Source organism: Podarcis filfolensis (genome assembly GCF_964270895.1).
Source record: "Podarcis filfolensis genome assembly, chromosome: 12".
NCBI classification, from domain to species: Eukaryota; Metazoa; Chordata; class Lepidosauria; order Squamata; family Lacertidae; genus Podarcis; species Podarcis filfolensis.
This window is the reverse complement of record NC_139614.1, coordinates 24,031,572-24,058,608: the sequence shown is the minus strand read 5'-3', so window position 1 is coordinate 24,058,608 and position 27,037 is coordinate 24,031,572. Positions and strand designations below refer to the sequence as shown.

At 44.6% G+C, this 27,037-nt stretch overlaps 1 protein-coding gene across 1 annotated transcript; it reads left to right on the top strand.

Moving 5' to 3' along the window:
* Positions 1–5,889: 5,889 nt before the first annotated feature.
* NPY (neuropeptide Y) lies at positions 5,890–20,890 on the top strand. Its single transcript, XM_083580115.1, has 4 exons — positions 5,890–6,011; positions 7,647–7,834; positions 18,333–18,413; positions 20,589–20,890. The coding sequence occupies exons 2-4, from the start codon at positions 7,647–7,649 to the stop codon at positions 20,611–20,613; spliced, it is 294 nt and encodes a 97-aa protein (XP_083436241.1). The 5' UTR covers positions 5,890–6,011; the 3' UTR covers positions 20,614–20,890.
* The last annotated feature ends 6,147 nt before the right edge of the window (positions 20,891–27,037 follow it).

The following is a 27,037-nucleotide window of genomic DNA, read 5'->3' as shown; positions in this document are numbered from 1 at the left end:
CCCCCAGATGCAGTTCCTAACATCATGATAATGTGTGGTCTTCAGTATGCTAGGAGTGTGGCTAGCTTTTGATTTTTTCCATAAATGATTAAAAAAAAATGCATTTGAGTCTCTTTCTCAAGCTGTCTATGCCGCATGTGGATGCTGCTAACACAATAAAAGAAAATCTGATGTGCACTCCTGGGTAGTACATTCTTATGATCTGGAGGCCTAAAATCAATGTTTTGGCTTGCAAATGCCAAGGGGTACAGTCTATTCCTCCAAACTGCCATCAAGGTACCCTATCAGCAAAACAAGGGAGAATCTCCCCTTCCCAACTCCCTCTCACGTGCCACTGTCTTATCTATCACTTTCTCCCCCCCTGATATACGTGCTGTTTCTGGTGAGGCTTCCTCACTGCTGTAAGCACATTACAAGAGTGCAAAGCAATTTATGCTCACTGTAAATAAAATGCCCTTTGCTCTGTGCTGGCTGCAACCACCTTGGAAAGAGATCTCGAGGCATAGTAAAAAGCTCACAGACAGTGGCAGCTCATATGTTGAAGCCATGGAAAGAAGACATTAAGGCTGCAGTATAAGACAAACCAACCTCAGAGCAGACTCGCACTGTACTCAGTAGGATTTCTACTGCTGTGATGAAATCTGTCTTCCAATGGCTTCAAAGTTTTCTTCATCTGTGAAAAAAAAAGGCTTCCATTTTTCTGTCTCATCCTTGGGGAACTTCCTTTAGCCTCTCCATTGTCCTATGTTTTGAGGTTACCTTATAATGGCAAGGTGGGCAAGGAAGATGCAGCTTGGGTTTTTTTTTTTTTACAGGAAACATCTCTGCAGCCCTCTGCAGCCTCCCCAGCTGCCTGCACTTCCTGGTCTGAAAGAGTCCTGTGAGACCTTTCATTAGGCTATGATTGATGCTCAGGCACCTAGGAAGGCTGCAGAATACAGATCATTTGGGAGAGGATTTGTAGAATTAAAAAAAAGAACCCGTACAAACCCCTTGGCCATCTCAAAAGTAATGGGGGAAAAACAAACAAAGCACAAAGCTTAGTTGGTTAGAGTGTGGTGCTGATAACGCCAAGGTTGTAGGTTCTAGCCCCGTAAGGGACAGCTGCATATTCCTGCATTGCAGGGGGTTGAACTAGATGATCCTCAGTAATAATAATAATAATAATAATAATTTATTATTTATACCCCGCCCATCTGGCTGGGCCTCCCCAGCCACTCTGGGCGGCTTCCATAAAAACCAAAAATACAATAAAATATCACACGTTAAAAACTTCCCTGAACAGGGCTGCCTTAAGATGTCTTCTGAATGTCACGTAGTTGTTTATCGCTTTGACATCTGCTGGAAGGGCGTTCCACAGGGCGGGCGCCACTACCGAGAAGGCCCTCTGCCTGGTTCCCTGTAGCTTTGCTTCTCGCAATGAGGGAACCGCCAGAAGGCCCTCGGCGCTGGACCTCAGCGTCCGGGCAGAATGATGGGGGTGGAGACGCTCCTTCAGGTATACTGGACCGAGGCCGTTTAGGGCTTTAAAGGTCAGCACCAACACTTTGAATTGTGCTCGGAAACGTACTGGGAGCCAATGTAGGTCTTTCAAGACCGGTGTTATATGGTCTCGGCGGCCGCCCCCAGTCACCAGTCTAGCTGCCGCATTCTGGATTAGTTGTAGTTTCCGAGTCACCTTCAAAGGTAGCCCCACGTAGAGTGCATTGCAGTAGTCCAAGCGGGAGATAACCAGAGCATGCACCACTCTGGCGAGACAGTCCGCAGGCAGATAGGGTCTCAGCCTACGTACCAGATGGAGCTGGTAAACAGCTGCCCTGGACACAGATTTGACCTGTGCCTCCATGGACAGCTGTGAGTCCAAAATGACTCCCAGGCTGCGCACCTGGTCCTTCAGGGGCACAGTTACCCCATTCAGGACCAGGGAATCCTCCACACCTGCCCGCCTCCTGTCCCCCAAAAACAGTACTTCTGTCTTGTCAGGATTCAACCTCAATCTGTTAGCCGCCATCCATCCTCCAACCGCTTCCAGACACTCACACAGGACCTTCACCGCCCTCACTGGTTCTGATTTAAAAGAGAGGTAGAGCTGGGTATCATCCGCATACTGATGAACACCCAGCCCAAACCTCCTGATGATCTCTCCCAGCGGCTGCATGTAAATGTTGAAAAGCATGGGGGAGAGGACAGAACCCTGAGGCACCCCACAAGTGAGAGCCCAGGGGTCTGAACACTCATCCCCCACCACCACTTTCTGAACACGGCCCAGGAGGAAGGAGCGGAACCACTGTATGACAGTGCCTCCAGCTCCCAGCCCCTGAAGACGGTCCAGAAGGATGTTATGGTCGATGGTATCAAACGCCGCTGAGAGATCCAGCAGAACTAGGAAACAGCTCTCACCTTTGTCCCTAGCCCGCCGGAGATCATCAACCAGTGCGACCAAGGCAGTTTCAGTCCCATGATGAGGCCTGAATCCCGACTGGAAGGGATCCAAATGGTCCGCTTCTTCCAGGCGTGCCTGGAGTTGTTCGGCAACCGCTCGCTCAATCACCTTGCCCAAGAATGGAAGATTTGAGACTGGGCGATAGTTGGCCATCGTGGCCGCATCTAAAGATGGTTTTTTAAGAAGCGGTTTAATAACCGCCTCTTTCAGCGGGTCTGGGAAGGCTCCCTCACGGAGGGAAGCATTCACCACCCCACGAAGCCCATCGCCCAGTCCTTCCCGGCTAGCTTTTATAAGCCAGGATGGGCAAGGATCCAAGAGACAGGTGGTTGGTTTCACTCGTCCAAGCAGCCTGTCCACATCCTCGGAGGTAACAGATTGGAATTGATCCCACTCAACTTGACTAGACAGAACTCTAGCACTCTCCCGCCCCGGCCCTGCTCCCACGGTGGAGTCTACTTCTTCCCGAATCTGAGCGATTTTATCTGCAAAAAACTTTGCAAAATCATTGCAGGAGAACATGTGGCCCGTACTGGGCCCCGATGTTGTAGGTGGTTCCGCTAAATTGTGAACCACCTGAAAAAGTCTCCTGCTGCTGTTTTCTGCAGATGCAATAGAGGCGGCGAAGAAATTCTTCTTCGCCATCGCTATCGCCACTTGGTAGGCTCGACGTTGAGCTCTAACCTGTGTCCGGTCAGATTCGGAATGAGTTATCCGCCACCGGCGCTCTAGCCGTCTCAACGATTGTTTCATTGCCCTCAGATCCGTGGAAAACCACGGGGCTGTCCGGGCTCCATGCAATCGGAGAGGGCGCTTCGGAGCCAAACAGTCAATAGCCCTGGTTAGCTCCACATTCCAGCGGGTCACCAGGGAATCAGCTGAAAGGCCATCAACATGGGATAAAGCATCCCCTACCACTCTCTGGAAACCATTTGGATCCATTAAGTGGCGGGGGCGGACCATCCGAATTGGTCCCACCTCCCTGCAGAGGGGATGGGTCGCAGAGAAGTCCAGTTGCACCAGGAAGTGATCTGACCATGGCACTTCTTTCGTTTCGCTTTTACTTAGTGTCAGATCACCAACATCCATAGAGGTAAACACCAGGTCCAAGGCATGTCCGCGGCTATGGGTTGGGCCAGACTTATTCAGGGACAGCCCCATGGAGGCCATGCTTTCCACGAAGTCCCGAGCGGCCCCTTGTAAGGTCGTGTCGGCATGGATGTTAAAATCCCCTAGGACGACCAAGCTAGGTGTCTCCAGGGTCCCTTCCAACCCTATGGTTCTATGAAACTCCATTCATAAGAGTTTTACTGAATTTTCAAGTGTGATTTCTTATCTCAGTTGAAGAATGGCTAAAAAAAAATGGAGAAGAATGAAGAAATAAACTGAAAAGACCTGGTGAGTTATCACAATGATATGAATCATTGGTGTGGCTATATTTGGAATCCAGTGTGTGGCTCTAATGTCTACACAAGGTACAGAAAACAGGATCCCAAGAACTGGAGCATCTTTCTCACACAGATAACATGCGTCAATGTCACACCTGTTCACATCTCCACATTCTATGGCGTTGATTGGAATCGGGACAAACACCAATTTGCTATTTAGCCAGTCGAAGCAATATCAACCCGAAGAATTCCTTGCCACACGTTGCATATTTCAGTGGGTGTAGTAACCGGATCCCATATACAGCACATAACAAAAGCTTACCCTTGAAATGTGAGAGCTTTGTGTATGGAACAGCGCATGGGTGTATTCATTAGCCAAAGACAATTTCACTTTTAGAACTGTGCATCACAACACAGGTTAATGAACACATTTTTCCAAGGAAGCAGCCTATGTGGTCACTCCTTTCTCCATAGCTCAACAAACATCTGCTTCGCAGAAGGTCTTGGGCTGATTCACTGGTAGCTCCAGGAAATGTCTCCTGTCTGAAACTGGAGAATCACTGGCAGTCAGGGAAGGCAATACTGAGCTCAATTGACTAATGACTTCCCACAATTGATATATAGCTATGCACATGCATTTATGTACTCAGGACACACATCTGCCCCCCCCACCTGCCAAATGGAAATTAATCTCTTGTGTCCGAAAAGTAATGTGTGAAGTTTAGGGATATGTTGGTGAAATCTGCGTGGAATGCTAAGGAGTCTCTTCAGTTGGTGGGAGCTTTGTAGACGAAATTTGGCAGGACTCAATCTTCGGATTTGTGCGTTTGCCACTCTGCAGCCGCCGCGTGGGATTACAAGAAGGGCTGAGCTCTCTAAGGGATCATTGTCTTCTCTGCTTCGAGATCAAAGTTGGAGTGGAAGAGGGAAAGGGGGCGGGCAGCTTTTCAGATGCCGCCTGTCAGGTCCTAGCATTTGAATCTCTTCGGTGCAAGCAGGAAAGCATTTAGGCTCCCTTTGAAGTCTACAGACTCGTGTGTGTGTGTGTGTGTGTGTGTGTAGCCATTTGCCCGCCTTTCAAATCCTGCTTTGCCAGCTAGACATCTGAGTGTCCCTAGTTCCCATTGATGAAATGGCTCCCCTCCATTTCTTTCTGTTTAGGGGGCATGGATGGAATTGTTGTTGTTTAGTCGTTTAGTCGTGTCCGACTCTTCGTGACCCCATGGACCAGAGCACGCCAGTCTTCCACTGCCTCCCGCAGCTTGCTCAAACTCATGCTGGTAGCTTCGAGAGCACTATCCAACCATCTCGTCCTCTGTCGTCCCCTTCTCCTTGTGCCCACCATCTTTCTCAACATCAGGGTCTTTTCCAGGGAGTCTTCTCTTCTCATGAGGTGGCCAAAGTATTGGAGTCTCAGCTTCACGATCTGTCCTTCCAGTGAGCACTCAGGGCTGCTTTCCTTAAGAATGGATCGGTTTGATCTTCTTGCAGTCCATGGGACTCTCAAAAGTCTCCTCCAGCACCATAATTCAAAAGCATCAATTCTTCGGCGATCAGCCTTCTTTATGGTCCAGCTCTCACTTCCATACATCACTACTGGGAAAACCATAGCTTTAACTATAAGGACCTTATGGATGGAGTGAGGATCCCTAAATCCCCCCAGCTTCCCGGATGCCCTAAGGAAGGAGATGTCAAATTCTTGGCTCCGCTGGCAGCAATTTTGGCGGATGAAATGCCAAAATTGCTGCGAGTGTGTTGATGGAGGAAATGGCCAAACCAAACCAAACCAAAAACTTTCTCTGGAGTGATCGAGGGGCCTCTAGCGCCTGGCTGGAGATGGCTGAGGCAAGTCGGGCTACTCTCCCACGGACACCTTTTCCTTCCCTCTCCCTTCTTCTCCCCTGGTCCCCCCCCCCATGTCCATGTCAAGCGATCGCCAATCCCAGGGCAGCAGGAGGGCGCAGGCGGAGAGGCGGTGATGGAGACGGGGCGGGGGGGGGGCCTCGGAGTCAGCGCTGCGTGATCGCTCGAAGCCCCTCCCGCCTGCTGGAAAAGCAATAAAAAACCTCGCCGAGGCGCGCAGCCCCACACTGGAGAGCGGAGCCACTTCGAGAAGGAAGCGACGCCCAAGCCACACTCCGGAGGAGCAGCACTGTCAGAGAACCTCAGCCACACACACGGTGAGTCCTCGTCTCCCCTCCCCACGCGTCATCTCACATCCCCATCTCTCTTGGTCTCTATTTGCCCTGCTCCTCCTAAGTTTCCCAGGACGCTTCTCCTCTCTGTCTACTAAAAGCTCTCTCTTTAGGGTTTCAACTCGACTGTCTTTCGTTTTCCAATCTCATCGGTGCTTAAATCTGCGGAGATATTTTCTTCCCATTTCGGGGTTTCCCCTCTTTTCTCCACGCGTCAAAGATTTGACGTGTTTCCAAGGTTTCTTGCAACTTTTTCTCCGCGCCCTCCTCCTTCGCGTTAGAGTTTGCTCCGGGAGAAGGCTGCCAGCCTGCACCCACTTCCTTGGGAGTAAGCTCCACTGGGATCAACGGGACTCACTTTTGAGTAGATCGGTGGATAGGGTTGTCCCACAGTATTCAATCTGTTCCAAGTCCTTAATGGCGCCAGTCGGTTTGAAAGTTCTCAGTCGCCATTCCTGGATTTTAAACAAATTCCTTTGTGAAAATAACTTTTTCCTTCCCACGTTTGCCTGCTTTTCAGGGATTGGAGTTCCCTTCCTATGGACACTGGCTGTTTGAGCCTTTTCACTGGGAAAGGTTATGATGAACCACTAGGAGGAACACGAATGGTTGATCTGGGGCATAATAACATTTGGAGCCTATCAATTTTTGTCTATTGTCTTTCTAGTTCAGTGGCAGAGCAAAACACCTGCTTTTGTCCAGAATACTGAGCCAGAGGAACCAATAGTTCTTCCCCACACTGCTTATTACAAACATAAACTCCCTTCTCCAAAGGACAAAAACTTGCCAGTTCAGTGGGGTTTGTTCCTTTTTCTAAAGGAACCTTGGGGTAAGATTGTTGGGATTTCCATGATGACTTATTTATTTATTTATAAGAGAGAATTTAAGAGAGACTATAAAATAAAATAAAACCAGAATGTTGACTGAAGCAATGTACTTGGAGAAAGGATGTGAAAGCTGTTAAGCTTCCTAGATTTATTCTTTACTCAGCAGAAATGAAAGAACGACTTACGAACTCTGTAAAATCCTTTGAAGCTTTAATTAGCAAACAAACGTACAACCAAAAGGAATGTCGTCTAATACGGATTCTAAATATGGGAAACACAGGGCTGAATTTAGACTCCCTTACTCCGACCTGGTCCCAGAATTTATTTTCAACACCACCACGATGCAGTCTTGGAGCATGTCTTAAGTGATTAATTTTACTTAGCTATTTAAAATATGTCTATGCCCCCTTTATTATTTTTTTTCCAGTGAGGGGCACAGTGCAGTCGGTTCAAACCTTAAAACCTACAAACCACACTTATCCTTCCCCATTAAGAAACTACAACCAATTGGCACATGAGGTGGTCATTTGTCTTGTTCTCCAAGCAGACCCAACTCCCAGCAAGTCTTGCTTTAGAAGAAATTTAGCCAAGGACAGACAATATTCCATAAATCAGAGTAGTTTTGCTAGTTGATGGGTTCTTCTGAATACATCAAGGGACTGGGGACCACTCGTTTCACTGTCCTTTTGCCCCTGCCCCCAAAACAATGGTTAGCGAGAAACATTTAATGTGATGCTTTCTGCCTTGCCTTGCCTCACCCTTCCACCCGACATCCTTCCCTGGTGTCCTACAGATGCAAGGGATGATGCGGTTGTGGCTGTCTGCGATGACGCTTGCCCTGTGCCTGCTGATCTGCCTGGGGACTCTGGCAGAAGCGTATCCATCCAAACCGGACAGCCCTGGTGAGGATGCTCCTGCAGAAGACATGGCCAGATACTACTCGGCACTGAGGCATTACATCAACCTCATCACACGACAGAGGTAGGTGCCAAAAGGGGGCATCGCCACCGTCACTCTGGGCAGCAAGAGCGATGTCATGGTTAAGGACACCTACCACGTATCACAGATCCATTATACGACTGCCGGATGCGATACAATGTTAGTTCTTCATGGTGAGTTTCATCAGGGGTGGCTAACCTGTGCCCAACCCCAAATGTTGTTGCATCCTCGCTCCCATCAGCATTGTCAATGGTCAGGGATGATGGGAGTTGTCATCCAACATGGTACGGAGGACCATAGGTTAGCCACCCCTGATTTATAGCCTGCCCAAGTCCAGAATGTGCAATGCACGTAGGAAGATCTACATATTTGAAGGGCTCCCAGCCTCATTCTAGTGCAGACACCCCCAAACTCGGCCCTCCAGATGTTTTGGGACTACAACTCCCATCATCCCTAGCTAACAGGACCAGTGGTCAGGAATGGTGGGGATTGTAGTCCCAAAACAGCTGGAGGGCCAAGTTTGGGGATGCCTGTTCTAGTGGCACACCACTCATCCCGCATGGAAATATAAAAATGAAAAATGCAGCCTATTGCTTATTTTTTACCTTGAATTGCTATTAGGTCCTACTTCGTTGTGTAGAAAGGTATTATTATTATTATTATTATTATTATTATTATTATTATTACCATTGCACATTTGACACTACTGCAGCACTATGGTAGGACAAGCTGCACCTGGTGAACATCTTCCCTTCTACTCAACAATTAAATAAATGCATAGAATCCTAAAACCTATAGCAAACTCAGGGGTGTTTGCATACTTGCTATTTGCTCATCCCTTTACTTCTGGGAATCCAGATGTTGTGTTCATGCATTTTTTCTATTATCACCCTAATCCTTCCTCGTTCCTAATAGTGATCATCTGTTGCAATTTAAGCAGACAGCTGTTCCTCATAGTTGCAATGCAATAGTTCAGGTGCGAAGCAATGCTATTATTTCTCCCTCAGTGGCTGTGTAGTTGGTGCTGCTGCTGATGACTGGGTAATCTCACCCCTCAGGGGGCAACTGATGTTTCATTTTCACTTCATTTCACTTTTAATTTGTATACTGCCTTTCTGTATTGCTATACTCAAGGCAGTTTACAAAAAATAAAAGACCACACACTTTATGATAATTTGTTCCAATACAAACAATGTCATAATAAAAACACAATAAGCAACTTATATCAAATAAAGTAATATTCAATAATCCATCAGAATATAAAAGCAGCCAATAAAAATAACTCTCAAAATACCAGCAAATAATAATTACACAGAAATCCACTCTTAACAATTACATTACATAATTACTAAACAATAATCAATAAAATAACTGCAAGTCACAATGCACAAAAAAACACAATACATACAAAACCATGTAAATTTGTAAATGGATCAAACTGAGAAACAAAGACACGCACTTTAAGAAATTATTTTTAACCTGGAGCTTCCCAGATGTTGTTGGACTACAACTCCCATCATCCCTGACCATTGGCCAAGCTGGAGAGGGTAGATGGGTGTTGAATTCGCACATCTGGAGAGTACCATATTGGCTACCCCTGGTATTCACCATGGGAAGCAAAGCCTCTTGGGAAGCAAAGCAGAGCCAGTGTGGTGTAGTGGTTAAGAGTGGTGGACTCCTAATCTGGGGAACCGGGTTTGCGTCTCCGCTCCTCCACCTGCAGCTGCTGGGTGACCTTGGGCCAGTCACACTTCTCTGAAGTCTCTCAGCCCCACTCACCTCACAGAGTGTTTGTTGTGGGGGAGGAAGGGAAAGGAGAAGGTTAGCCGCTTTGAGACTCCTTCGGGAAGTGATAAAGCGGGATATCAAATCCAAACTCTTCTTCTTCTTCTTCTTCCAAACCACTGTCATCTTCTAAAACTCCCTCCCCCTTCATTCCAGCTTAATGGAGGTATCTATAAATGTAAGGACTAGAAGCCTGAGACTTGTTGCAGAAAGTGCAGGGCAGGATATTTGTTCCATACGTTCATAATTTGAATAAACAATTATAGGCTTGGACGATTTAATGTTCCATGTGCAAAAAATGCCATTTAGCAACCTCTCTGGGAAGCTGGTCACAAGAGCATGCATTATAGAATTGCTTCATTCATTCTCCAATGACACTTATTCCCCGCCTGCGTTCCTATAGTAGAGGAGCCTCATGCTGCCTTAGATCCAGCAGGTTCAGAAACTTGATCCATTCAGTCAAACAGTTCAAACGTTTTTGTTTAGGCAAGCAGTAGATTAAAAAAAATAAAATAAAATAAGGTTTTGGTTTTTAAAAAAAACAACTTTGGATTATATATCCCGTTTTCTGATGCACTTATTGGACTGTTTTGGATAAATTTTGTCTTATATTTTATAGTAATTAATGGTTTCATTGTTCTCTACTTTTAAAGCGTTTTTTGTTAAAAAGTGGATTTTTTTAAAAATGGAAGGAGAAGAAATTAAATATCTTCAGTTACAGGCCTTTAGAATGTATGTATGATAAAGATTAGGCTGGAATACCCTTTTAGGAAAAGGGGGGGAAAGATTGCATCCTGGTCGATGGGAGAGAGATATTCTTCTATCGCATCAATTTCAGAGTTCAAATAAAAACTAAAATTCCCAGGAATAATCTCTCCATTTGGATGCCCACAATAACTTAATTCAAATGGTCATTAGATGTTGTCCCATTTAGTCCCAGGAAGTGATTACAACACAGTCCAGGTTTGGTTCATGTCCTAATTGAGTTACTATTCAAACCAGAGGAGATAGTTTTAATTAGGTTGCCACTGGTTCTGTGCTCTCACAGTTGGGGGGGATTGAATTAGACGGCAGAATGATCATTTCATCTTGTTAAAGACGCCTTAGCAAACTGGTAACTTAGTGTCTGTGCAATAAAATATGCCCCCCCCCTAAAAGAAACCCCGATGAAGAGCCCACTGGAAAGGCCTCTCATCAAAAGGAGTTTAATGACATGTGCTCACAAGAATAAGTCTACCGTGTGAGCCAATGGATTTTAGATATAACAAGCACAATTTCCAGTAATCGTTGCAATTTTTTCAGGTATATTTACTATTGCCTGTATTCACTCATCCTTTTATTTTTATCACATCTCTCCATGTGTTCATGCAAAGAGCAAGTCAGGATTGTTCTTCTGGACAATCCAGCCTTGTGTGAAAATCCAGCCCTTTGTAGGGTTTGGTACTTGAAGAGCTCAAAAAAAAGAAAAGAAAAAAAGAGGAACAGATTGTGGTACTGTAAGAAAATTACATATATGCCACACACTGGAATTGCGTGTGAGAGAGAAATTCGGTTCATATTTTAATGCAAATCTACCTGATTCACATTTCTGAAAGCAACCCGTGAATTGAAATGTAGCTATCCTTTGAAATGTGATTATTTTTTTTAAAAAAAGGATTTTGCAATGCCAAAACACGTACCTGAAAATGGTGTATTAGGTGAGAGTGTGCATAAACTCGCATACGTTAGTGAAAAAAGATTACAAAATTGCATTATAAAACTGCATACAAAAATGTCTATATTAGGAGAAAGGTACACCAAACGTGTTGACAAAAATATTTGCCAGACTGATGCAGAAATGTGGTGGACAGAACATAATAGTGGAAAAATTAGGAACAGAGAGAAACTGAAATTGACCGATTTGTCCATCTCTGGTCAGAAGAGCCAGCTCCTCGTCACTGTGTGTGTTGTGAAAAAATGAGAAATGAAGGAAGAGAAAAGGAGCTAACTGTATTTCTTTATTAACTTGAAAAAGGAATACTGTACAGCATTTTAATACTAGATAAGGAACCATTCCTTAATAAGGAACAAATAGCAAAGCATTTAGAAGCAATGGAATAAGAGCTGTTCAACAGTGGAACTGACTCCCCGGGACTCTCCTTCTTTGGAGATTTCTAAGCAGAGGTTGGATGGTCACTTGTCATGCTTTAGTTGAGATTCCTGCATTGCAGGTGTTGAACCAGAGGACCCTTGGAGTCCCTTACAATGTTACAATTTTATGATTCAGATTAATTGATTCCACATCAAAGTGCCAGGCATAAGAAGAGGACGAAGTGGGAAAATGTGTTTCCACCAGTATATTTTGTCTGTTAGACCACTTCTACAGAAGACTTTGGGGGAAAAATGCCCTTAGCTTTCCGTTCACAATTTCTGCTGTATGTAAATATTAATCCTGGATAGAAAACAGGCCGTTTTTTGAAGTGAAATGCAGATTACAACCAGCGTAAGTTGTACATTTCCATTAAGGAACAATTGAAACAAAACCTGATTTAAGCCTTGCATGTGAAAAGGTTTTAAGAGAGGATGGAATGCACCACTTTTCAACAAAGAACACCCATAAGGCAAACGAGAAACAAATGGGAATACCAAACCTCTGTCTGTTTCAAGCCCTCATCTCCTTTTGTAGAAGAAGACACAAGCTGGAGGAGAAAGATCCATGCCTTGCTACGTCTCTAGCAATTCAGGATCTCAGCCCTGCGTCCCTCTGTTCCTTTGATAGGATCCAAGTGAACAGGCTACAAGGTTTGGGGCTTTGTGGAAAAAAGGAGAGCGAAGGTGGATGTGACTGATGTTTGCCAAATTGTGCATAGCGTAGGGAAAGCAGAATGGGAGATATTTTTCTTACTCTCACATAATGAACAGCCCAGATCACTCAACGAAGCTGAATGCTGAAAGACTGAGGGCATAGTTGAGCTATGGAATTCATTACCACAAGATGCAGTGATGGCTGCCAACTTTGATGGCTTTAAAAAAAGGCAATCAAAAAACTTCAGGAGGTGGGGGGCATGATCAGGCTCTCAGTGGTGACTAACCATGATGGCTATATACCACCTTCAGTGTTGAAGGTGGTATCGTTATGAGAGGATCCTGAGAAGATCCTGAGTGGGAGAGTGCTACTCTGCTCAAGCCCTCCTTGTGGGCTTCCTATGGGTGTTTGGTTGGTAGATGCAAAAGCAGATTGCTGGACTTGATGGGCCTCTGGTCTGATTCATCTCTCATCTGAGTGTTTCCCACAGTGAGAGATGATGCAACAGAGAGAGGGGAGAAGCTGGCTTTCCAACCATCTTCTGTGCCTTGTTTGGTTTCTAAAAATCACCTATACAGGTTTAGGGCTGTAATGTCTGAGGAACAGCCAGACCAGCAACATACAGAAATTGTCAGGAGTTCAGCCTACACTCGAGTAGGACCTTGGCAGAGACACATGTCTGACTGACATGTTCTGTCCTTCCTGGTCTTTCGTTCAGGAGCTTCAAAAGCTTTCTTCAGCCCAAACATCACAGCGACTGATGCCAACTGACATCGGTACACTTAGGGATCCGCAGAGTTTGCGCATCATGCGTGACAGACCTCAGCAACTCAGCATTTTGGCTAATCTATTTTATTTACATATAAACACACACGGAGCACTGCAACATGGCTCCCTCTCTCTCTAGCATCAGACAGCAAAGAGAAAAATAACAAAGGACAATAGTCCCACTTCACGGAACACAGTAACACAAACATCCTGTTTCCGTCACTTCCCACTCTGTGGAGTCAAAACATATACGGTCATGTGAAAGACAACAATCCCATGACTGCAGTCATGGAGCAGGAATTCTAACAGAAATAACCCATTTAATCCCCATAATGCAGGGCCTTCTGGTGTGTACATTGTGAACGTACCCTCTGAGGGATTTCTGTGTGCCAAATATCTTACACCATGAGAAATATCTCAAAAGCGTTTCTTACAACAGAACATTCAAATACCCCTTACCAGCAACAAGAAGAGTGTGCCCCCCAAAAAACACACTGGTAGATTTTTGCAGCTCAAAAGCTTTGCTTTTAGCCCACCCCACAGCCTCTTCCTTCTCCCCATGTGACGTGGCTCAGCATCACTCTAGCAGTTCATGAAACTCCAGCAGTGCCTGTCAGTGATGTTGGATTTGTGACGTCGGCTGCGTTCACACCACACATTCAAGGCCCATTTAAAGCACATGTTTTCTGCAACATAATGTACGGTATATTTGTGTATTGCAACATGCATTTTTGTGCTCCCCCCCTCCTGATCTATGCACAGTCTTGTGCCTGTCTTTGGGTTGGAGAACTGCACCATAACATCAGAGGAGAGAACATAAGAAGACCCTGCTGGAGTAGGCCAATGGCCCATCTAGCCCCACATCCTTTTCACACAGTGGCCAACCAAATGCTTGTGAGAAGCCCCCAGGCAAGACCCACTTCTGTGGTTTCCAGCAACTGGAATTTAGAAGCTTTGCTGTCTCAGACAGTGGTTGGCAGAGTGTGAGCTGGAAAGCACAGCTGCGTCACATTCAGTTGGCCTGTTGGTTCAGGAACTGTGAATTGCATAGTGAAGTGAATCAAATTTCGTCCTGATCCCTGGCAATCGTTCCACAAATAACATGACCATCTGAATCCACCTCTAGCAAAAGCATCTTGCCACCGTTGGTTCTTTTGGAAAACTGAACTAGAGATCAAAACAGTCATTGGCTGCCATCCTAAGCAGCAACATTCCTAGGAGGAGTAAACCCCATGGAATTCAATAGGACTTCTTTCCGAGTCAACAGACAAAGGGTTGGTTAGGGTTATTCACTCATGAGATGATGTTAAAAAAAAAAAAACAACCCACAGGCAAAGGTAGGTTTCCAGTTTGTTCTTTTAAAAATAGTTCCATAAGACTCCTTGTTGAACCAGGCAGAGGGCCTTCTTGGTAGTGGCGTCCGCCCTGTGGAAGGCTCTCCCTTCAGATGTCAAGGAAATAAACAACTATCTGACTTTTAGAAGACATCTGAAGGCAGCCCTGTTTAGGGAAGCCTTGAATGTTTGATGTTGTTGCTTTTTTATTATTGTTACTGGTGTTCTGTTGGGAGCTGCCCACAGTGGCTGGGAAAACCCAGCCAGATGGGCAGGGTATAAATAATACTTTATTATTATTATTATTATTATTATTATTATTATTATTATGTTAAAACAAATTATCTCATGATGAGGGGGGAATTCTAGAGAACACATCTGTTCTGGGACTGCAAGATGCAACCCAACAAATGAACCGAGTCTCATGGTATTAGAGCTGTTTTTCCCCTTTTAAATTGGGGTCCTGGTTTATGGCATTCAAGCAAGAGTGGGTGGCAATTTTGCTTGAATTCCATTATATTTACTGCAGCTGAATCTCCTCTTTATTGTGAAAGACATCATCCAGAAGTACTATTAATTGACATCAACGAGGGTTTTGGCTCATAATGGGCAGCAGGATCAGAGTCTTAATTTGGTAAACTAATATAAAAAGCCCAGGCATTTTCCTTAAGGATATTAACTCATTCTATCGCTGAAGCTCTGGCCATGTCTCAATTCACTGGAGAAAGGAAGCAGAAGCAAGCCTCAGATCATTTGGGGCTAGAGGAACATTTGAGTTTAGCATTATGCTTCATTAAATTATTGTATGGGTGGTTGATTAAAGCAGCTGGTTCTCTTCAGATTCTTCACTTCAGAAATGCTTTGTCTGTATGGCATAAAGAAATCTCATTGGCTAAATGCAAAAGGGAATGCCTTTGTTATAGTGAAGCTAGTATGTACAATTGCAATGGGGAATTTTTTAAAAATAATAATACTGAAAATAGGTTGCTGGAAACGCAGGAAGAAGACTTATTATACTGAGTCAGACCACTGGTCCCTGTGGTTCAGTATTATCTGCTACCCAGACTGATAATGGCTCTCCAAGGTTTCAGATATAAGTACAGTGGTACCTTGGTTCTCAAGCTTATTCCATTCTGGAATATTATACTGAGTCAGACCAAAAATCAAGGCACGGCTTCCCATTGGCTGCAGGAGCTTTCTGTGCTCAAGCAGAAACTGTGTTGGACGTTCGGCTTCCGAAAAACGTTCACAAACAGGAACACTTACTTCCAGGTTTGTGGTGTTCGGGAGCTGATTTGTTCGGCAACTAAGCCATTCGGGAACCAAGGTACCACTGTAGGTCTTTCTGAGCCCTACCTAGCAAAGTTGGGGATTGGATCTAGGATGTTTTTCAAGCAGTGCATATACCCTATCACTGAGCTATGGGCCTTCTTGTGCCATTAACATGGTCGTGTCCATCAATGGTCAAATGAGACAAGCAGGGGATGTTTATCATCATCTTGTCCTGTTTTCAAGCTTCCCAGGATTTTCTGACTGGGATATTTTTTTAAAATCCTCTGGAGACAGTTTGTTGGGCTTAGACTTTGTGGTACCTCTGGTTGCAGATGGGATCTGTTCTGGAGGTCCGGTCAGATCCCAAGGTTTCCACAACCTGAGGACCACTTCTACGCATGCGCGCACGGCAAAACCTGGTGAAATACTTTCGGGTTTGCTGCTTTCGCATCCCAAAGTTTATGTAACTGGAGGTACTACTGTACATGTTTAATAATTTGTACTTCTGCCCTCTCAGGTATGCCACACTTTACCCCCCCCCCCAAAGTCTAGAGGGTGTTAAAAGTCTGTCTTTCAACCTCTGTTTCCTCTCTGGAAAATAGGAACATATTACTTCTAGTAACACACTCAAAACCTAACCTCCCGCCTTCCCTCCCAGGCTTGTTGTGAGGAAGATGGAATTATGTGATCAGCCTGGGCTCCTTGAGGGAAGGATGGGTTTGGTGTTTTTTTTAATGCAACAAATAAAACAGGGCAAATACGTTCTAAGAGAAGTGAGCAATAGCTCAGTTGGTTAAAGCATGGTGCTTATAATGCCAAGGTTGCAAGTGTGATACGATCCGATAATCTTTATTGTCATTGTCCCATACAGAACAACGAAATTGAAAAAATCTACATCAGACATTCAAAAACCAACAAGCCTGCTATCCGAGCTATCCCAGCCTGGTTAACCCCCTAAAAACTCTGATACCCCATAATTAAATACAATACACTCCCACAGAGACTACCTTACACTGCGTTTAAAACCAAAATCGCGTTTGGATAAAAACTGTTTCTCAGGCAACTGGTCCTAGTCTTTATAACCCGTACCTTCTTCCAGAAGGCAGAAGCTGAAAGAGATCAATTCCAGGGTGTGTACCATCCTATTCTCATATGGGACAGCTGCATATTCCTTTATTGCAGGGGGTTGGACTAGATGATCCTCAGGGTCCCTTCCAACTCTACAATTCTCTGATTTTGGAGTAGGTGCTTCACACAGCCACTGCTGGAAAGTGGAGAACAGCAGCAAGATGGTGGAGGAGCTGGGAGAGTCATGTGTTGGGCCAGCCCAAGACATTTTGGCACCGGGGAGAACCACAGAATGCAACTCCCTTCCCCTGCCAGTTTAGTAAGAGGGAGGCGATGGTGTTGAAGAAAGTTTGCTTTATCTGAGAAAAGTACAAAGCCAGCCTTCTGAACGCAACTCCCAACACTGTGTAGCCCTCCCAACACTCTTCGCAGTCTGTATTCCTCACACAATGAAGCACACAAAAGTCAAGGTGTAGTGTTTTGTGCCCTCTGGAAATTTCAAGCAGTTACATTTTTTAGCATTCTGATTGTTATGTACGAAGGAACATTGTGAATTTTATCTGTGTGAGTTAGATGCTTTCAGTTTTTTCCTCTGTCTGTGTCACGTCTTTGAACAAAGTGTCCCTTGTTGAATAAGGTATTGTCTTTTTTTTTAAAAAAAACCCTCTCTTTTACCCATCACTCCCGCACTAAAAAATAAATAAATTCAGCTCTATAGGGGATTAGACCAAGAAAATTGATAAGTGGTTTTAGTCAGTGCTTTTTTTCTAGAAATATAAGTGCTGATACTTACCATGAAGTTGTTACAGTAAGTGCTACATTTTTAACCAGTGCTTTTCATCTCAAAAAAAAGAAAGAAAGAAAAAGGTGCTGGTACTGCGTACCCTTGAATACACCCTGAAAAAAGCACTGGTTTTTAGTAATGCATGACTTCTCTTCTGCACAGTACCCAATGCATTGTTAGCAAGCTATAATAGCTGCCCCACCAGCCAGTGTAATTCAAAGAAGCAAAACTCAAATTAGTTGACTTGCACTAACTCTTTAGCCATGCTCACCACACCGGGATAACGACAAAACTGAAAGTGCAGATTATTGGAACCAACTTGATAACAGCTTGTGACTTGTGGGGTAGGGTGGAAAAGAAAGCACAAGAGTTCAATGCTACGGCCAGGAGGCTATTGCTGTGGCTTCACCCCACTAGATGATCGTCTTCTGGTCTAGCAACATCTGGGTGGGCATCTGCTCTGCGGTCTCAGTCAGGGGTCTTTCACATTGGTTGCTACCTGATCCTTTTAGTGGGGATGCCAGGGAGATGCCTACAAGCAGCAGATGTGCTTCTACCACAGAACTATGGCCTTATGTGTGTTCACACTGCATTATATGGTAAATTTGAGGAAAGTGCTGTGTGGTTGAAGCACCAAATAACACATTTGACTGGTTTAATCCTTGTCATGTTTTTACATTGAAATGTTTCAACTTAATCTGTTTTGAAGATACTTCTTTTTTAAAAACAAAACTGATTTAACAGGTATGGAAAGCGATCCAGCCCAGAGACATTGCTCTCCGACCTCTTGTTGAGAGAAAGCACAGAAAATATTCCTAGATCTAGGTATGTATAAAAGTCATTTTGTGATCATTATTATCACTGAGTTGCTTAAGCCCTTGCTAAACTACCAACCCTTCTTTATGTAAAAAAAATATATATTGAACAAATAAGAGGTTAATTTTTACTTTGCACATTCTAGAACCGTATCCAGTTCTGGACCCCTGCTTTAAAGCTAAAGGGCGGTGGGGGGGGGGAGGGAGTTACTACAGAATTTGTTGAAGTTTACATTCAAAAAATTTTACATGCCAAAAAGTTTACACAAATCTTCATCAATGTGAGACCAAATAGTAGGATCATGATGAATTACCCCACCCACAACATTGCATGCTTATCCCCCAACAACCATGAATGCCTGTAGGGAATCGGGGCTTTGCATGTATAGTTGTATGCACAAGGGTTCTCCAAGATCTAGAACCACAGGGTTCCAGATCTCTGGGAAGCCTTCATGCATACAACATATACATGCAATGGTCTCCACCCTATGTATGACCATGCTGTACACACAGTTGTTGAGGAAGGAACATACATTGTCCGAAGGGGGTCTACTCAACATGACCTCACTCCTTGCTCCTATGTCAGGCATAGGCAAACTCGGCCCTCCAGATGCTTTGGAACTACAACTCCCATCATCCCTAGCTAACAGGACCAGTGGTCATGGGTGATGGGAACTGTAGTCTCAAAACTTCTGGAGGGCCGAGTTTGCCTATGCCTGTCCTGTGTTGACAAACATTGAACCAAATAATGCCAGAATAGAGCTATAGATATGAGAGATTCTGCAATTGTGTTACAAACGTACAGAGTGTTACACGAAGAACTTGGCTTTAATGAATTGCAAATATCTTCTGTCTCCCCCACCCTCTCTGAATATAATTTCATCCAAGCCATCATGCATCTACCTTATTCAAACAGGATGATGTTCTGCCAAAGCTAAGCCAGTGGGTTCAATGGCTGAAAGCTAAGAAAGTGCTCAAGAATTCTGTGAAAAACACATGTTTAAAATTGGTTGGATTTGATTAACTTAAGTCCATTGGTTTCAATGGGTCTACACTAAGGAAGACTTAGTCAGATACCAGCCAGTAGTGAGACTCACTTCAGAGCAAGGAACAATCCGTTACAATATAATTCAACAGTTTTTACTCCATCTACTGCAGCTTGCAAATAATCAAACTTTAAAGGCAAAACTAGAATACTACACACACACACACACACACACGGAATCCAATTTTCAACACATTGTTAACAAAAGAATGTGATTATCTGCAACACAGACAGAGAGAAATAAGTCTAGTCACCAATTAATATGGTGAGCAATGCTATGTTCTATTGGTCTTTTGATTTCAAATACATTTGTTGTTTTTTGTGTTGCTGACTTCTATTTTTATTACTTATTTTCTTTTGCTGTTGGAAAGCCACTTTAGATGGGAATTGCCCTGAGAAGTGGCCTATGAATATTTTAAAGTAAATTAAAGATAAAAAAGTAAATTCCCAGGTGCATTTCAACCTTGTGGTCTTCTTCAATGGTATATAAACCAATGATTTTACTGGACTGGCTGCATTACAGTAGGATTAAATTCAGACACCTAGATCAGAGTGGAGGACTCTCCTTTCCAGGAAGAAGGCACATGATATATATGGGCAGGCGATGTGTCTTCCATGCCTTCCTAGGAAATTAGCACCAGAGCCTTCAGACACTCGGCTCATCCTGTGTTGAACAGCATCCTCCTCTGTGAAAGTTCTTCTTGGGCTCCTCATCCATCTGTCCCTGCATCCAACAAAGCCATTGTCTGAGCAAAACATCTCCTCACACCACAGAACTTCTCCCTCTGTGTGCCACTGAACCCCATGTGCTCTGGGTACTTTCCAAATCTACCAGAACAGATTCAGGGCAGTGCATGTGGGAGGTTGGAGAAGGAAGAGAAGTTCTGTGGTGCAAACAGAAATTGTTCTGTTCATGGAAGGATTTCACTGGATTCAACCTAGAACGTTCTTAAAATAAAACTATTATTTTCATTATTCGGTGTACAAATCTCACTTGTAACCCTCCTTGTTTATGAATTGGGTTGCACGTGGTAACTCATCATATATGTCTTTGAGTGAACTTATAGTAGTCCTGAAAAACAGTTTAAATATTTCTATTCTCTCACTGACCACCAGGATATGTTTTTCTCTGTGCTACAGGTACGAAGATCCTTCCATGTGGTGATGGGAATGAACCATCTTCAGTATTTTTCCTAGTTTTCACTTCATGTCCCATTGCTAAGAAGACCAGCTGGGAGTATCACACCCGCCAAATGCATGCAGCCATCGTACTGAATTCTGTAGAGTTCTCCCTCCCTTCTCCTTGTACATACATTTGTTTAAATAAATTACTTGTGCACTCCAAATGGTAACATTTTAAATGTGTGTGTGTCAAAAAAAGGCCCAGTATAATGGGCAAGGGTTTCTTTTTTTAAAAGCTATTAAAACTGAGTTACAACCTCTTTACTGTCTCAAGTAGCATGAACAAGAATCATAGCACCAACTTCAGTACAGTAGTTGTAAAAAGTGACATTTGTTTGACAATTTTTCTGGCCTCGGGACTCACTTTTAATATTTATTTTATAGAACGTTATTTGTTCCATTACAATTATTGCCCATGATGCAACTGAGATAAAAAAATAAAAATAAAAAAATGTGGAAAGTGCATATTTTATTAATCAGTGTACAGAATATTATTTATTGCTTTGACAAATCTCTTTATATTGATAGCATTTTTAGAGGACAGAAACTTTCCCTGAGCCAGTGAATTAGACTATCAAAACCAATTTGAAAAAGTGCTCTAAACCTATTGCTGCTTTGTTTTGAAAACAGAACCCTTATTTTTTATTTAAGATAACAGAAGGATGAGTTTAGGAAGGATTTGTGTTGCTCAAAGCAGTGAACATTTAGTGCAGATCTCCACAACTACGTGGAACTAAATATAGGCCACCAGCCTTGAAGTATGGCCTGCCAGGATCCTGGTAACCCCTCCTTTTTCCTTCCTTCCTTCCTTCCTTCCTTCCTTCCTTCCTTCCTTCCTTCCTTCCTCCCTGGTGGCACTAACATTCATGGCTGATGGGCTTCCATATGACCTGATGGCTCTCAAGACTCTCATTCCCAGCAGGCAAGCAAATGCTTTCTGGACCTGATGGGAGTTGTAGTTCAAAATATTTGGAGGGCACCAGATTGAGGGAGGCTTCTATATTTATACATACAACCACCAGGATTGGAGGCCATGTGCTTTTGAATATCAAACAGAAGGACTGATATTGCCTTCATGTCCTGCTGAAATTCATAGATATCTGATTGGCCATGTGGGAACAGGATGCTAGACTAGATAGGCATTTGGTCTGATCCAGTAAAGCTCTTCTTATCTTCCTGTGGCGCTCTGGTCTAAACCACTGAGCCTCTTGGGATTGCCGATCAGAACGTTGGGGTTTTGAATTCCGGCGACAGGGTGAGCTCCCGTTGCTTTGTCTCAGCTCCTAACAACCTAGCAGTTCAAAAGCACACCAGTGCAAGTAGATAAATAGGTACCACTGTGGCAGAAAGGTAAATGGCGTTTCCGTGCACTCTGGTTTCCGTCACGGTGTTCCGTTGCACCAGAAGCGGTTTAGTCATGCTGGCCACATGACCCAGAAACCTGTCTGTGGACAAATGCTGGCTCCCTTGGCCTGAAAGCGAGATAAGCGCCGCAACCCCAGAGTCGCCTTTGACTGGACTTAACCATCCAGGGGTCTTTTACCTTATTATGAAACAGTCTGTATTCTCCAACAATTCTCCAAGCATGGAACCTTATTTAGCCAAAATGTCACCATCTGTGCAAAGGAGGGAAGGAGCACCAGGCCTGGAAGAATTGTAAGTCTGCAGAATTTTTTAAAAAACCTTTAGAAAGCAACCTTATGCAGGGGGACAACCAGAACCATCCCAAGAGCATATTTAGCAGCCATGGAATTCTGGCTGATTATTGTTGGAAGCAGTCGTGTTCCCAAGGTGGGGCGCTTACCTGCTCTCCCATCACTGGCGTTCCTATTGCTTCCCTGGAGGTGAGGGAAGGTGCCTGTGAGATTGTTGTTGTGCAAATGCACTGGTGGAAGCATGGATTGGCTCCCCCGGTGCGTTTGCAGTGTTCTGATCTCACTGTCTACTCCCCTCACCCCCTCCTGGGAAGTCGCAGTGACGCTGGTGATGGGAGGTGAGGTGATTGCTGCTGCCCCACCATCTGCTGCTGGGAGGGGAGATACAGGGGACAGAGGGGAGATTGAATGGGCTATCGTGGAAGCAGGCAGACTGCAGGTGGTTGTCTGGCTAGATCAGGGGTCAGCAAACTTTTTCAGCAGGGGGCCGGTCCACTGTCCCTGAGACCTTGTGGGGGGCCAGAATATATTTTGAAAAAATAAATAAATGAACGAATTCCTATGCCCCACAAATAACCCAGAAATGCATTTTAAATAAAAGCACACATTCTACTTGTGTAAAAACACCAGGCAGGCCCCACAAATAACCCAGAGATGCATTTTAAATAAAAGGACACATTCTATTCATGTAAAAACACGCTGATTCCCGGACTGTCCGTGGGCCGGATTGAGAAGGTGATTGGGATGGATCCAGCCCCAGGGCCTTAGTTTGCCTACTCATGGGCTAGATCCTATACATGAAAAGTCTTCCCTGCAATGTTTTGTTGCAGGCCTCGCTCAATCAAACACTCCTACTATTTGAGGTTCACAATGCATAATCAAAAAGATTTTACAAAACGGTGCCGTTTCCAGATACAACCGGGAATGCCACAAGTTTGGAAGGTTTCTGCGATATTTCCAAATGTGAAAAAGTAGAGTGTAATTCACTAACCACGTAGGGGCAGTCCCTCAAGCAGAGAGATCAGCACAGGGCTCAACAGGACCGTCCCCTCCTCCTGACACTCTCAGATCTTCCTCTCACCTACGCATGTGCAGTGGGAGGTGCGTGTGGGTCTCCCATTTCAGTACACGCATACTGAGGAAGTGTGGTGGTGGTGAAATACACGCTTCATGGCTGCTCTGTCAACATACGATGGATTACACCTTGAGTTATGCTTATGTAACAGGTACTCAGCCATATTGCTCTGAGTTATTTAAGAAAGCAACATATTCTTGCCTTCATTCCATCTCAGTGAGGACTCTTATGGAAGGCAAGGGGTTTTTCCCAAGGAGCAGCTCTCCATAGGGAATTGCATTAAGCGCATGCATGATGGCAGCACATGTCTATTTCTCAATGACTGGCCATGGTGTCACAGTGAAATTGTACATACAGTGAAATTGATAGGTGGGCAATTATCACAGATGATCTACTTTTCGGTTTTTACTGATTCATTTATATAAACATACAAAAACTAAAAAAACTCTGCACATAACATGTTACACACTACAATCTAATGTTCCCTCAAAAATCAACTTGCTCCCTTCTGGATGATTCTACATCAACATTAAAATTATGTATTCAATACAACACATATATAATACTCTCTATAAATTCACATTATATTACATAAATTTTTATTGTATGAATAAATGATTGAAGTAACAATGGATCAATTATGACAGCAGGGAATAGCTTTAAATATTTTTTTTTTATGTTATCATTCCACATACTTAATAAAGGGCAGCATCAATTCCCACACTGCTCATTTCTTTATCTACCTTCCCTTAAGTGAACCATTTCCTTTCATTTTGCCATTATTGGCAGATTATACCAATTTTACTAAACAATTCTGATTCGGTTGGGATGATCAGAGCACACCATTTATCTGCTATTAATGTTTGAGCCTCAGTTAACAAAACTCCCGACTAAATTCTGATTTTTTTCCTACCTATCCCAAAAGAACTGTAAGTGGGTTCATTTGTATACGGTGCCCAATTATTTCTTGTAAAAGCTCAATAAGTTTAGTCCCTAAGCACCTACCTCTCAGGGACTGGGCAGAGAAGGAATGGTGGAGACTGCCTCCCCATCCTGACCCTTCCAGAGAGGAGGAAGACAATATAGATTTACAACAGGAGTTTGAGGGAGATCACAGCTCAGAGGCAGATGAGGGGGAAAGCTAGGAAATCATGGGAGAGCCAGACCAACACCTGGCTGACACATTGTCATTAGAAAGCATTCCAGACCCTCCATCTCCCAGAACCTGGCAAGGCTTAAAAGTAGGAGAGCAAAGAGCTCAAAGACAGAGGGCATGTACCCATAGAAGTGGCAAATGAGAAAGTGGGAGCGACAGGGGGTGTGGAGATTCAGTCGGGACAACACCGTTATCGAAGACGCTGGGTTCTACAGCCTCTCTCTGTAAAGGTTGAAATAAAAAAGGACATTAAGAAACCTTTCCTTATCTCTATACTTTCCTGGGCAACCAGTCGGGAGCCTCTGACAGCATCCTGACACCACCGGACATGAGTATACAGTGGTACCTCAGGTTACAAACACCTTGGGTTACAAACACTTCAGGTTACAGACTCTGCTAACCCAGAAGTAGTACATCGGGTTAAGAACTTTACCTCAGAACAAGAACAGAAATTGCGTGCCAGGGCACATCGGCAGCGGGAGGCCCCATTAGCTAAAGTGGTACCTCAGGTTAAGAATGATTTCAGGTTAAGAACAGACCTCCGGAACGAATTAAGTTCATAACCAGAGGTACCACTGTAAATCCACATCTTCGTCCCGATATTTCCTATGTGCTCTGCTAACCTTGTGGTGGCTCACCACATTGCTCTCTGAACTCCAGAGAGCAGCGCATGGTCAGCCAGATGGTGGAAGACAACTCAGCTTAGCATCCATCACCACACTACAGCTTAGGGAGGGGATGTTACGAAAAAGGAGCAATGCTGCTGAGTGCTCCAGATGGCTGGAAAGCCAAACAGGATGTTGATGTTTTGGGACTGTACCGTGGGAAGAAGGGACAGTCTATTCTGTGCACTGAGCACTGGATGTTAGCTCAGAGTGGCACATGACCCTGTACTGGAAGTACATGGGTGGAGTTATTCTCTCTCTGCTGTGGCTGCTGATGTGAGAGGGTGCAGACATGTTTCCTCTGCACTGCTGAAAGACAGAAATAAAGGCATGTAAATACATTTCTGTCTGTCTCTCTCCCCTCCCTGGGGATGGCAGGGGGGAGTGGTTGTGTTCTTCTCACGTTGAGGAGGATCGGCCGATAGAGACCTCGCCTTGTCTTGCCGGGAGTCGCTGACGGGGGAGGCCAACATGGAATCAAGCCGGGCACCTGGAGAGTGGCCAAGTTCCTCTGACAAGGCTTGATTCAACATATGGTAGCAGACGCTGCTGGTTATCTGATCCATGGGAATCAGCATGAGAGGTGAGAGGTTGATGGATCGTGTGCCATCCTCTGCACCAAGGAAAGAAGATAACGTCTGCATTGCAGCCAGAAGCTGAACAGACGGCTGGACACCAAGAGGGGGTGTTTCCCAAGCAACGGAGCCCCAAAAAGGTATGCTGAATATCGGGCTAAAAGTGTGAATGCAGATTGATTTATTCTCTGGTTCACGAGAGCTGCGTTTGGAAAAACAGCTCTGAGAGCTAAGCTTGCATACCAGACATATTTGTGGCGAGATAACGAAGAAGTATGCACAGTTGCTAGGCAACGACCGTCAGTCGACTTGGAAAGTTACTGACACCTGGGGCTGGCTCAGTCAGAGCCGGGAAAGCAAAGTTGTTTTGACTGTGAGACAGCTTGGAGATTGCCTGCCTGAGAGAGGCAGAAAGACAGCTCAAAAAGGAGCTTTTGGATTTTACTAGCTCGAGAAAGAGAGCTGAGACTTGGATTCAAAATGGATCCCAAGAAGGGGGGAGCCTTGCCTTACCCGCCTCCCCTGACTAATGACAATTATTCATCTTGGTCTGTAAAGATGAAGGCCCTGCTGCAGAATCAGAGGATTTTTGGGGTGATTGAGAACCCCATCCCTCAAGCACCAACCCGAGGTTGGGAATCACAGAATGTGAAGGCCAGGACGGCTATAATTCTGTGTGTCTCGGATGATCAACTTGTGCATATTCAGGATTTGGAATATGCGCGTGAGATTTGGGAAACGCTGCGTAGAACACATCAGAGAGATGCTGGTTCTTCAGCGTTACTGTATTTTGAGAAGCTGACCAATCTGAGGCTTGCGCCTGATGGAGATGTTCAAGCGCACCTGACGGAAATGAAGTATCTGCGCCAACAGATGGTGGAACGCAATTTCCGTCTGCAGGAGGAAGTGTTTTGCTTCATGATGATAAACAGCTTAAATCGGACTTACAAAACGGTTGCCAGTCAGCTGGGTTCCCTTCCGGCGAACGATTTGACCGCGGAGAGGGTGACTGCCGTTGTTTTGAATGAACACGACAGGCTTGCTGCACTGGAGGTAAAGGACAGGGGGAGGGAAGAACGGAGTTCTAATTCCCCCACTGATGTTGCTACTGGAGAGGATGCTGTAGCTTTGAACGTTGTCTGATGCTACAATTGTGGACAGGCTGGGCATCTTCAGCGGAACTGCAAGAAGCCACGCCAGCCGAAAGGAGCGTAGGGCCGCTCAGCAAAGCCTGAGGCAGCAGGCAAAAGTCATACCACGTCTTCGGTGAAACCTGCAAAG

What these genes read in the sequence shown, in the direction of transcription:
- NPY (XM_083580115.1), top strand. Translation starts at nt 7,647, where the DNA reads ATGCAAGGGATGATGCGGTTGTGGCTGTCTGCGATGACGCTTGCCCTG. An exon ending in AACCTCATCACACGACAGAG is followed by an intron (nt 7,835 to 18,332) that starts GTAGGTGCCAAA and finishes CTGATTTAACAG; the next exon opens with GTATGGAAAGCGATCCAGCC. An exon ending in GAAAATATTCCTAGATCTAG is followed by an intron (nt 18,414 to 20,588) that starts GTATGTATAAAA and finishes TCTGTGCTACAG; the next exon opens with GTACGAAGATCCTTCCATGT.